Raw genomic sequence first — 12913 nt, 5'->3', positions numbered from 1 at the left:
AGCTTGTCTTTTCAGGATTTTTTGGAAAATCTTTTGATGAACAAAAGTTTTAAATTTTTATGAGGTCCCATTTATTTTTTTCTTTTGCTGTTTGGGCTTTTGGTATTAGATAATCCGTTGTTGAAAGCTAAGGCTGTTGCCCCTCCTTGTTCTTCTAAGAATTTTATGGTTTTAATTTGCACATTTATGTCCTTAATCCATCTCGAATTTGTTTTCGCATATGGTGTGAGAGGCATGTGGAAATCCGATGTTCATTTTTATGCATGTGGAAATCCAATTTCCCCAGCACCGTTTATTGAAAAGACTCTTCTTTCCCCATCGAATGGACTTAGCACCCTTGTCAAAAATCTATACACATGTGTAGAAATGGCAGTTAAGGTCTTTGTCAAACATTTTTAAAAAATACTTTTAAACTTCAAGAAAGTTACTTAAAATAGAAGCTTGGTCACTCAGCTTACAACATATAGTACTAAAAATAACTTGTAATTCTGCTTAGCTATAAAGTAACATTTTAGCTTTACAGTAATATTTTTTGTGATACCTCTTAACGTCCAGAATGGTCATTACTCCCGTTTTTGCAGGTGTGATGTTAATAGTTCTTACACCCAGCCAGTTGGTTGGTGTCAACAGAATGGAAGAACTCTGATTGCACTGCAAGGTGAGTGGACCAGCTAGGTTGTCCCTGAAGTCAGCCCTGTGTGAATTAAAAGGCATATATTTTTTTGTTGTTAATGCCAACCACATTTCAGTACAAGGTGTATGATGAAAATACCATGTAAAATTCTTTTGATCACCAAGTGACCCAAATGTTTGAAATCTGCACGTCCTTCTCTGTAATGAAAATGGACTGTGTTTATAAAGATGTATTGTTGTTGTTGTTGTCATCGAGTCAATTCTGAGTCATGGTGACTCCACATGTGCACAGTAGAGCAGCTCCATAGGGTTTTCAAGGCTGTGACCTTTCAGAAGCAGATCACCAGGCCTGCCTTTGGAGGTACCTCTGAGGGAGTTTAAGCTGTCAACCTTTTGGGCAGTAGTAGAGCACTTAACCATTTGCGCCACTCAGGGACTCCTAAAGATGTACTGGGCATCCATTAAAAAAAAGTTGCTGCTTAGGGAATTTTATCCAACAAAATGAGTACTGTTGCCAAGGGCCAACATTTAAAGCCAGCTACTCCCAGTTACACAATTTATCTTGTAACTTAATTTATTAATGAACTACGAGATTATCAAGTATACTTAATTTTGGAATGAAATGTAGAAATCTAAGAAGTGAGAATTAACTTCACAGTGAGTCTCCAGATTTGTCAGACTGCCTTTACCAAGCCAACTTAATGGCTTAGCCAAACACTGAAATAAGGACTCCTAATTGTTTACATTACATTCCCATTGTAGAAATATTTAGAGACTTGATCTATCAGATTTCTTTGGTTTTTAATTTACAAATGAATTAATATAGTGGCTGTCTAATCTTGAATTTTTAAAATAAGCATTCCAGGAGAAGTCTATTTTCCTTAAATAAAAAATGCACAGGAGAAAATGTAGAGTAAGGGATATGCTATTCTAGAGGTGAGCAAATGTGCCTTTTAATTTGAATGACTAGAGTTTTGCTGGTTTTAAATCTTTAAGTATAGAAAAACATTAGGATTTTCCATTAAATCTTGAATTTGGTGAAAAAATTTAAGAATTAAAAGCAATCAGCAAAACAAACAAAAAACCCCCAGTCTATTAAAAAATATCCAATTAGTCTTGGGAGGTTTTATGAAATATTTAACAATTTTCTCAAATGCTAGTTTTGACACATAGAGACAGATTTAGGGATGTTTGTCCCATTTCTCTGTAAAAATGATAGTTCCTTAAAATGAGGTGAAATGTTTGTCAGGTCTGGAAACATGAGGTTTGAGTTGGTGTGCCTGGAGGTACATCATGTACCCCTTCCCACCTCTGTAGTGAGCACCTTCTCCACTGCTTCCACTGGTGCTCACCAGACTTCATGGACAGCCTCAGGTTTAAGTCCGTCGCCTTGTCTCTTGGTGCCACGTGAGTCTAGAAATATTCTGTGCAGCACATTAGGAGTTGGATATCCAAAGGCTCACCATCATTGACATGAACCAAGGAGTAAGGGAGAAAACTTCTCACCGCCCGGAAGAGTCTGAGGTTCTAGGCCCTGCTAGGATGTGATAGGAGACTGTTTATAGTTCATAAAATCAATGATGTGGCCACAGAGCTCAATTCATGTTTGTAGCTTTCAGTGTAGAATTGATTGTTTATGAATAGAGTCTGCATGCTGAAATATGAGTTATAGTTTGACCATAGACTAATTTAGTAGGAGAAATTCTTTACTTCAGTGTCAAATGATCTTTTCTAAGAGGTTTAAAATTCTTGAGTGGAATTGCTCAAGCATATAGTAAGTCTATATTTAACCATTTGAGGAACTGCCAGGCTGTTTTCCACAGCAACTGTACCATTTCAGTCCCCACTAACAATATGTAAGCGTTCCAGTTTCTCCACATCCATGTCAAAACTTGTTATTGTCTGTCAGTTTATAGCCATCCTAGTCGGTGTGAAGTGTTATCTCATTGTGATTTTGGTTTGGATTCTCCTAATGACTAATGATGTTGAGCATATTTTTGTGTGCTTATTGCCATTTATACATTCTTTTGAGAAATATCTATCAAATCCTTTGGCCATTTTTAAATTATGTCATCTTTTTATAATTGGGCTATAAGAGTTCATTATGTGTTCTGAATATTAGACCCTTCTCAGATATATGACTTTCAGGTATTTTTTTCTGTTCTGTGGTTTTTTTTTCTCCACTTTATTTACAGTGTCCTTTGAAGCAAAAAAGTTTTTAATTTTGATGAAATTCAGTTGATGTATTCTTTTGTTTGTGCTTTTGGTATATAACCATTGCCTAACCCAAGGTCGCAAAGATTCAGAACTATGCTTTCTTCTAAGAGTTTTATACTTTTAACTCTTACATTTACGTCTGTGATGCATTTTGAGTTAATTTTTGTATACAGTGTGAAATAGGAGCCCTAATTTATTCATGCATTTATATAGTTACTCTACTATTATTTGTTGAAGAGACTATTCTTTCCTCACTGAATGGTCTTGGCACTGTTGGAAATCAGTTGACCATAGATGTATGCCATTATTTCTGGACTCTCAAATCTATTTCATTGGTCTATATGTGCCTCTTTACACCAGTACCACATTCTCTTGATAACTGTAGCTTTGTAGTAAGTTATGAAATCAGGAAGTGTGAGTCCATCTCTGTTCTTTTTTTTTCAACATTGTTTTAGCTATTCTGAGTCCCTTGAATTTCCCTATAAATTGTGATATCAGCTTGTGAATTTCCGCAAAACATTTCAGCTGGGATTTGATCAATTTGAGGAGTATTACCATCTTAACAACATTGTTTTCCAATCCATGAGCAGGGGATATCTTTTCATTTATTTAGGTCTTCTTTAATTTCACAGTAATATTTTGTAGCTTTCATTTTACAAGTATTGCACTTCTTTTATTAAATTTGTTTCTAAGTATTTTATTCTCTTTTATGCTATTATAAATGGAATTTTCTTTATTTTTTGTATTGTTCATTGCTGCTCTGTGGAAATACAATTGATTTTTGTATATTCATCTTATATCCTGCAACCTTGCTGAACTTGTTTATTAGTTCTAATAATTTTGGGGTGGATTTATTAGAATTTTCTAGGTACAAGACCATGTCATCTACAGAGATAGTTTTACTCCTTTTGTTCCACTGGGATGCCTTTTATCATTTGCCTAATTGCCCTGGCTAGATCCTCTAGCACAATGTTGATAGAAGTGGCAAGAGCAGACATCCATTCCTTGTTCCTGAATTTATGAGGAAAAGTTACAGTCTTTCACTATTAAGTATGATGTTAGGGATGGGTTTTTAGGAGAAGCTGTTTATCAGGTTTAGGAAGGTCTCTTCTACTTCTCATTTTATAGTATTTATGTCATGAAAGGGTGGTCCTTTATTCTACCAATATGGTGTTATTATGTTAATTGATTTTCATATGCTGGACCACTCTTATTTTCCTGGGATAAACCCCACTTGGTCTTTGTGTATAACCCTTTTTTACATGGGTTCAGTTTGCTAGCATTTTGTTGAAGATTTTTGCCTCTGTTTTCATAATCTCTTCCACTGTGTACATGTCTTTATTCATAATAGAGTATCTAAGGCAGCTCTGAGGGTGAAGGAAAAACATGAGGAACAAGAAATTGCAAAGTTCAGTTTTATAACTTGTTCATCCACAGGATGATCAATTATCTTAGGAGGAACTTGGCTGTGTCATAAAGGGGTCTCTTCTTATGGTACTGCAGGGGGCTTACCCTGCATGGTGACCTTCATTGAACCCTAGGCAATTTCTTACTTGGTAAGGTGATATGTAAAATGAGAATTTGAGTAGATCAGCCCTATAGTCAAGGTACAAACAAGATGGTGGAGTGCAATGAAAATATATGCAAACGAGCCATGAGCAAAAATTGGGTGAAGGCAATTAAAGCTCAGCATTAACCAAAATTGCTTAAAGCTGGTGATGAGTAATGATCATTCTGGCCTGTAGGTTTGTGTGAAAACCTGAGGGCATCAAACATGTTGGATTACTGCTAACTGCATAAGGGAGAAAGAAATGAAGCCACAGATAGTCGGCAGGGTCCTGAAGCCACCTAATAGGATGCTGTGTATCTTAGGTTGTTCACAAATGGGAATTTAAACATTAGGTTTTAAAAGGAAAATCAACCATCTCAAATCATCTCCAGATATCCCTTCCCCTGAGACAAGCTGGAGCTAGGACTGCTTGATAAGTATGTACCTATATTTTTAGCATATAAATATAAGCAAAGGATAGAGAAATTAAGAATTGTTCATTTGAATAATTTGGTTCAGGTAGTCGTTTGTCTCCAGCATTTGTTAGCTGTAGTTATTTTGCCAAAAGTTAATTTTTATTTTAAACTGCATTTTATGCCTATGGACTTTTACAGTAGATTTTATTTTCTTGTTGCAATTATATTGTCAAAAATGTATTTGCTGTACCTGTCATAGCCTATGTATGTGTATGTGAGAGTATGTCTGTGTGCATGCATGTATGTGTGTATGCGCCTGTGTGTAGTTGTACTTCTGAGAGCAATTAAAAGTGCTTACAAGTAGAGCACCATATGCTGATGGGTATCGCTGCCCCTGACGTATGTGCAAATTTTCTTAGATTCCAGTTAAAAGAACCTACGGTGGGGGAGGGGAGAAGGCCAATTTTTAAAACATGTAAATTATAAAATAAATGTAAAGGTGCTTTTCACCAATGAAAATTTAAGGTGTTAGATATTCTCTTCGATATCTTTCTTGTGACAGCTTTGAAAAATATGGCAGGGCTTTCTCTTCCTTCAGGAGAAGCAGCCTGCTGGGATTTTAGCTGAAGTTACAGAGTGAGAAAAAGGCGTTAGGTAGATCTGTATCAAACCCTAATACCACAAGCCTCACTGTTTGAAGAAGACAGGCTCCTCTAAGTAGGGTGGTTGGGCCTCACAGCGAGATCTTGATCTTCATTCAGGAGGGACAGGTAATGCCCCACTAAGAATCACCTCATTACAAATAGGGGTTGATCTGATCCTTTGGTTCATGTAAAATCGCCTAAAGCACAGGCCTAGGTGGTATATCATGTGGCTAGCTCTGTACACTTAGGCATTAGATTGGTCTGTTAAAGACTGTTAAAATGATTATCAGCGGAAATTTAGATTTCTTGCTTTTTCCATTATCTTGAATGGTATTGCTCTTTAGAAAGTAATTCTGGTTGCTTTGTACATTCACGAAATTTTCAGTGCTCTGTGCTGCTTGGAGTGGCTTGTTTACCAGTTAAAACAGTATTGAGGAGGTTTTCTGAGTGTGAAAATCTGTTGTGTAATTGATGGCAGGACCCACCCACCCCGTCCTGCACACCCCAGGCAGGTAGGGGAAGTCTGCAGAGCCCTGAGGGCTGTGTGGGCCTGCTGACTGCACTGGGGGCCGCCTGCCCCTGGAGGAATGATAGGCCAGCAGAGAGCGCCTCTCCAGAGCACACACTGCAAGTACACCCAGATTCAGTTCAGTCCAGCACTTGTTTCTTTAATGGCCTCTGTGGGAAAACCAAATAAGAATAAAACATGATGCTTGCCCTGAAAGAAGGCATGTGTGTGTGTGTATGTGCATAAAACAGCTTTATTGAGATACAATTCATATATCATGTAATTCACCCATTGGAAGTGTATAATTCAAAAGTTTTTCAGTATATTTACAGTGTTGTATAACCATCACCACAAAAAAAATTTCTAACAATTTCATCACCCCACCTAAGAAATCCTACACCAGTCAGTCAGTTATCACACCTTAATCAACCCATCACCCCTGAAACCTCTGGCGACCGGTAGTCTACCTTCTGTCTTTATAGATGTGCCTTTTCTGGATACTTCATATAAATGTTGTTGTTAGTTGCTGTTGAGTCGATTCTGACTCATGCTGACCCCGTGCATGCAGAGTAGAACTGCTCCACAGAGTTTTCAAGGCTTTGAGTCTTTGGAAGGAGATCACCAAGCCTGTCTTCCAAGGTGCCTCTGGGTGGGCTCTAGCCACCAACCCTTTCACCTAGTAGATGAGCACTTAACCGTTTGCTTCACTTAGGGACTCCTTCGCATAAATAGAATCATATAATGTGTGGCTTTTTGTATCTGACTTTTTTCAGTTAGCAGACTGATTTTTGGGTTCCCCCATGTTGTAGCATCTATCAGGACATCACTTCTTTTTATTTCTAAATAATGTTCTGCTGTATGTATGTACCACATTTTTAAAATCCATTCATCAGTTGATGGACGTTTGGGTTGTTTCTACTTTTTGCTAGTATATATAATGCTGCTGTGAGGTTAGTGTACAAGATTTGGCTTGAACACATACATTCAATTCTCTTGGGTATATACTTAGAAGTGGAATTGATGGGTGATGAGGTAATTCTATGTATACCTTATTGAGGAACTGCCAGATTGTTTTCTGCACCAACTGTACCATTTTACCTTCTACTGGCAGTGGATAAGAGTTCCAATTTTTCTACATCCTTGCTAACATTTGTTATTGTCTGCCTTTGTTTATACCCACCTGAATTGTACATGTTGAGGTTGTTGAAATGGTGTATCTTTGACTATGAATGCTTTCACTAGAAAAAAAATTAAACAAAGCAACAACAAAAAAAAAACAAGCAAACACATACATGCAAAACAAACAAGCAGATTGAACCCAGGCTCACATGTTGCATTTACTTTCATGTCTTGTTTGTATCTTTCATTCTGCAATAATTCTTCAGTCTTTCCTTGACTTTTATTGATTTGACACTTGTGAGAATTGGTGTTAGCTGCTGTTGAGCCAGCCCCCAACTCATAAGACACCATGTACAATGGGATTGGATTGTGGTGATCTGCAGAGTTTTTTAAAACGCCCCCCACTTTGGGCTTGTCTGATGTTTCCTTGTGATTAGATCCGGCTTATGCCTTTGGAGGAAAACCACAGGAGAGATGTGGTGTTCTCGCTTTGATAAGGCGGAGCATGATTTCAGTCTATCCTGTTCCTGAATGTCAACTTTGGTCACTGGGTTAAAGTGGCATCTGCCAACTTTCTCTACTGGAAAATTACTCTTTTTCCCATTGTAATTACTAAATATTTGGTAGGAAGTTACTCTGGGATTATGTAAATATTCTGTTCCTCATCAAACTTTTACCCGGTAGTTTTTAGCCTCCATTGGTGCTTCTTGGATGAATTGTTAGTATGATGTTTGTCACATGGTGATTTTCTGATTCTGTCATTCTTTCTGTATTTGTTAGTTGGCTTTTCTTCTTCTAAGGAGCCCTGGTGGCATAGTGGTTTAAGTGCTTGGCAGCTAACCAAAAGGTCCGCGGTTTGAACCACCAGCTGCTCCTCAGGAGAAAGATGAGGCAGTCTGCTTCTGTAAAGAATTACAGCCTTGGAAACCTGTGGGGCAGTTCTACTATGTCCTATAGAGTCGCTGTAAGTCAGAATCAACTTGATGGCAATGGGTTTTTTTTTTTTGGTTTCCTCTTTTGCCATTATTTTATTTATTTATTTTTTAAACTTGTAGTGGTATGGAGCTGTGGATTCCTGTTTTATTCATTGGGCTATAATCTGTTTCTGTCATTAGGAGGACCATTGATGAAGGAAGATGGGATGTGAAGATTAGTGAGCAATCTTCCTTGCCCTCGGGGCTGGCAGTCTACCCGGGACTGTTTGTTAAGTAATTAACTGTCACAGAGGTCCAGCAAGGCATTTACTCAAAGAGGTAACACCTGACCAGGAAGAGTAGGAAATGCTTCATGGAGAAAACGATATGATGGAGGTATTGCTCTGTCACAATTTCCCACAAACTTAGTGGTTTAAAATGACACAAATTTATTATCTTACCGTTCTGGAGGTCAGAAGTGTGAAATGAGTCCCACTTCAGTTTTGAAGTATTAATAAGGAATTAGTGGGATGGGTAGATTGAGGCCATTTTATGAAAGACCCTTAAAAGCCAGGATGAGGTGTTTATATGCAGAGCTGTGATGTGACTCTGTTTAGGAAGGATTTACGTGGTCATAGTAGGCCAGATTGGAAAGGAGGGACTTTCTACAGTATGTGAAAATAAGGAGAATGGGCTTTAACCAAAAGCAGAAAAAAACCAACGTTGTCATCGAGTTGATTCCGACTCATAACCAGGGCAGTGGATATGGGGCTAGGAGGACGTAAAACACTTGGGATTATTGTTTGATTTGGCAAGTGTCTGAACAAGAAGACACTTAGGAACTCTTTATTCACAGTTTCTTGTAGTCTGGCGGACTCTAAATTGATGGGCTAGAGAAATAAATTTGGTTCTCTTACCTACCCAGGCTCTATTTCTTCTTGTAAATATCCTGTTGTTCAACAGTAAATGTATTTTAATGTGATAACAGAGAGCCACCCAAAGGGGGGAAGATACTAAGGTTGTAGTGGGACAATTTCTGTGGCCATTTAATACAGCGTGAGATACTGTTGTAGGTAATTGTATCTGAATCTCGGTAGACAGTCTTATCCAGGGGTCCCGTGAGACAGCTTTACTGTGATTCCATTAGTAGGTGATACCTGCCACTGCTAGCATAGGCTGTCGTCATCTTTTATCTTGTTCTTAACTCGACTGCAGATCAATATCGCTGTTTCCCCATGGCATTTCACGCCAAGTGAATTCTCTACACATTTTATACAAACAGCGTAAAAAGATAGTGTTGTTCTCTTTCTCTGTAAAGAGTGCTCAGTCAGCCAAGCTCTACACTGCAGGAATTAAAAGTTTATTTTATCATTAGATCTTTATACTTTACACCAATGAAGTGAAGCAGTGGGCTTCTATAAGTTAAACTTCCTTAAAATAAAAGTTAGGAATACTTTTTGCTTATTATAAAACTATAGGAAATCTGTAAAATATGAAACTTTATATTGAAAAAAACAAAAGTTTTAATCCCACAGAGTTTAGCGTTATTATTCTTTCATTTATTAAATCTTTTTTTTTTTTTTTTTGCCTACATATAGTTAATTTAAAAAATTAGATCTCTGATCTTACTGGTCATGCTGCTTTTTTTCTTTTACTTGAAAATGTAATTTGAACATATTCCCTTATCTTTAAATAGTCTGATTAATGACTACATAATTATCTATGAATATACTACAATTTATTTAGGTTTTTCCTTTGCATTGGACACTTTTTCTAGTTCCAATAAATAATGATGTGGAGGATGACGTTTTAAAGGAATTGTTATATATATTTGTTATTTCTTTGTAGTTGTAAGTGAACTTATTGGATTAAAGGATATAGAAACAATTCTGAACATTTTGTAAATATTGCCAGATTACCTTTCGTAAATTCTTTTTCTAGTTTATCCTTTCAACAACGTTAGAAAATTCAGACATGAGAAAGGAAAAAAAAAAAAAAGGAACAAAACTAGATCTCTCAAAATACAGGTACGCTTTTATTATGTTAGCAAGGACCATATTTATTATTTGTTTTTCTCCCATTTTGTCCTCAGGACCTGATATGTAAAAATGCTCAATAAATCATAATTTCTATTAAATGTTAACTAAAATAACTCATACACATAGTTGTATTACAAGTCTTATAAATGAAAAAAAAACATCGGTTCTCTCCCATTCTCCTTTCCCCCAAATTCCTTCTATCGAGGGGCAAAAATGGTACTTTTGACATTTATGTCCATTTTCTCAAGCTTGTGTTTGTGCTGCTACATCTTGCTATGTGGAGCCCTCGTGGCGCAGTGGTTAAGCGTTCGGCTGCTAACCAAAAGGCGGGCAGTTTGAATCCACCAGCCGCTCCCTGGAAACTCTAAGGGGCAGTTCTACTCTGTCCTAGATGGTCCTTATGAATTGGAATCGGCTCAATGGCAGTGGGTTTGGTTTTTTTTAATTGTTAAATGCTGCTTACATTATTCAGTTTTACCTCTTCTACTACTCACCTAAGCAGTAACTTCCCAATGCATATAGTATTTCCTTAAAAAATTAATACAGGTATCCCCCACTTTTTGAAAGTTTGCTTTACACGACTTCACTTTTATGAAAGACCTACATTAGTACCTGTTTTCGCTAACCGAAAGAAATCTGAAGAGAATTTTTGCTTTTACGAAAAAAGGTAAAAAGTAGAAATAGCATTCAGTATTTGTTTTGCGGTGAGCCGTTAAAGAGGCAGTGCGCACCCCAAGCAGCACGAGTGGTGTCTCCAAGCTCCTTCTCTGGGAACTACAGCCAGCATCTCAGCATCAAGCCGCCGTAGCTTTGAACTGTGTCTGTGAAACTACACTGTGAATACATTATTTCTAGTTTTACAAGCTCATATTTATGACATCATTTCTGCTTTTACTATATGTTAATGTAATTTTAGGTTTTATGTGTTATTTGGTATGTTTTTATAGGTTATGATGTTTTGGGTCTGGGAAAGCTCAAAAATTTTTCCAATATAAATTAATGATAATTGCTTCTTAGCTTTATACGATTTCCGCTTAAGAAAGGTTTCATAGGAACATTCTTCTTTTGGATAATGAGGAAAAACATGTAATTATGTTTAAGAGTATACGATTAAAAAAAAAAATCAGAGTTTCATAGGATTACGTTTCTTTTCCTCGTAACATTTTGTTTTCCCTGGAGTTGATAATTGCTTCATTTTTTGTCTGTATAGTTTTCTGTTTATATAGCACTAAGTCATCTTCACATTCCCCACTGGAATAGAATTCCAGGTTAAAAATAATTTTCCTCAGAATTTTGAAGGCGTTTTCCCATTGCTTTCCAACTTCAAGTTAGTTTAATGTCATTACTGGTTTTTGTACATGACCGTTATCCCCACTTACTATGTCTTTGGGGTCTTCTCTTTAAATCTAGTCGTCTGAGCTGTCACAGTGCTATGCCTTCATGAGGGTGTTTTTCATTCATTGTGTCAGCACTCTGTGGAAACTTCGAATCTGGAAAGCCTTTCCTTCATTTCTGAAAAATTATCTTGATTTATGTCTTTGATAAATTACTCCCATCTGTTTTGTTTTTCTGCAACTCCCATAATCTGGAAAATATAGCTCCTGGACTGGTCTTTTGATTACTTATTTTTTATCTTCAGTTTTCCATCTCCCTGTGTCTGTTAACTTTATTGTCCGTGTTACATAATTTCTCAGGAATATTTTATTTTCTAGATATACCTGTCCCCTCCCCCCTTTTAAAAAGTCAGGTTTATTGAGGTATTATTTATATAGAGTTAAATTCATTCTTTTTTAGTCATACAGTTCAGTGAGTTCAAATAATGTGTAGAGGCCTGAAACACCTTAACAAGTTACAGAATCTTTTGATTACCTCCCAAAATTCTATTTTGCTCTTTTGTAGTCAATTCTCCCCTCCTACTCTCAGCCCCAGAAAACCACTGATTCCACTTATGTTCCTACAATTTTGCCTTTTTTAGAATTTCATATAATAGAATCATATCATATGTAGCTTTCTGTGTTTGGCTTTTGTCATTTAACGTAATATTTTTGAGATGCATTATTTTTTTGTGTGTATAGGCAGCCTCCAGGTTACAAATGAGATCCGTTCCTATGTCTGTCTTTAAGTCGAATTCATAGGTGAATCAGAACAGTTACATATGGGTCTGATTTAGTGTCAGTCAAATGTTAGGAGCCCTGGTGGCACAGTGGTTCAAGTACATGGCTGCTAAATGAAAGGTCAGCGGTTCAAACCCACCAGTCACTCCTTGAGAGAAAGATATGGCAATCTGCTTTGGTAAAGATTTATAGCATTGAAAATTGTATGGGGCAGTTCTCCTTGTCTTATATGGACGCTATGAGTTGGAATTGACTCAGTAGCAGTGGGTTTGGTTTTGGAGTCAGATGTTTGTCTTAGTATATAGTATATGTTTTACGTTTCTATGCATATAAAGGAGGTCAGGTGGTATAGTGGCTAAAAGCTTGGCTGAGAGCCAAAAGATTGGCAGTTTGGATCCACCAGCTGCTCCTTAGAAGCCCTATGGGAGCAGTTCTACTGTGTCTTATAGGGTTGCTATGAGCTGGAATCAATTCTACAGCAATGGATTTTTATGCATATAAAACATTTAAGAAACACTTCACGAGTGTCACAAAGTAGTGCTTGCGTTTGTTACGAACCATTGTATTTAAGTTGGATTTTTTTCTTTTTTATTTTTATTTTGTTTTAAGTGAAAGTTTACAAATCAAGTCAGCCTCTCATACAAAAATTTATATACGCCTTGCTATATACCCCTAGTTGCTCTCCCCTTAATGAGACAGCACACTCCTTCTCCATTCTCTATTTTTGTGTCCATTCAGTCAGCTTCTGACCCCCTCTGCC

The 12913-nt window shown here is 37.0% G+C and overlaps 1 protein-coding gene across 1 annotated transcript in view; it reads left to right on the top strand.

The window, feature by feature from the left end:
- Positions 1-12913, top strand: part of L3MBTL4 (L3MBTL histone methyl-lysine binding protein 4) — a 710419-nt gene that overhangs the window by 225657 nt on the left and 471849 nt on the right. Inside the window, 1 exon segment of the mRNA XM_049900533.1 lies at positions 582-658. Within this exon segment, the coding sequence (XP_049756490.1) occupies positions 582-658 (77 nt within the window).

Source organism: Elephas maximus, chromosome 11 (assembly GCF_024166365.1).
Source record: "Elephas maximus indicus isolate mEleMax1 chromosome 11, mEleMax1 primary haplotype, whole genome shotgun sequence".
Taxonomy (NCBI): Eukaryota; Metazoa; Chordata; class Mammalia; order Proboscidea; family Elephantidae; genus Elephas; species Elephas maximus.
The sequence above is the reverse complement of the archived record's forward strand: the minus strand, read 5'-3'. Positions and strand labels throughout refer to the sequence as shown.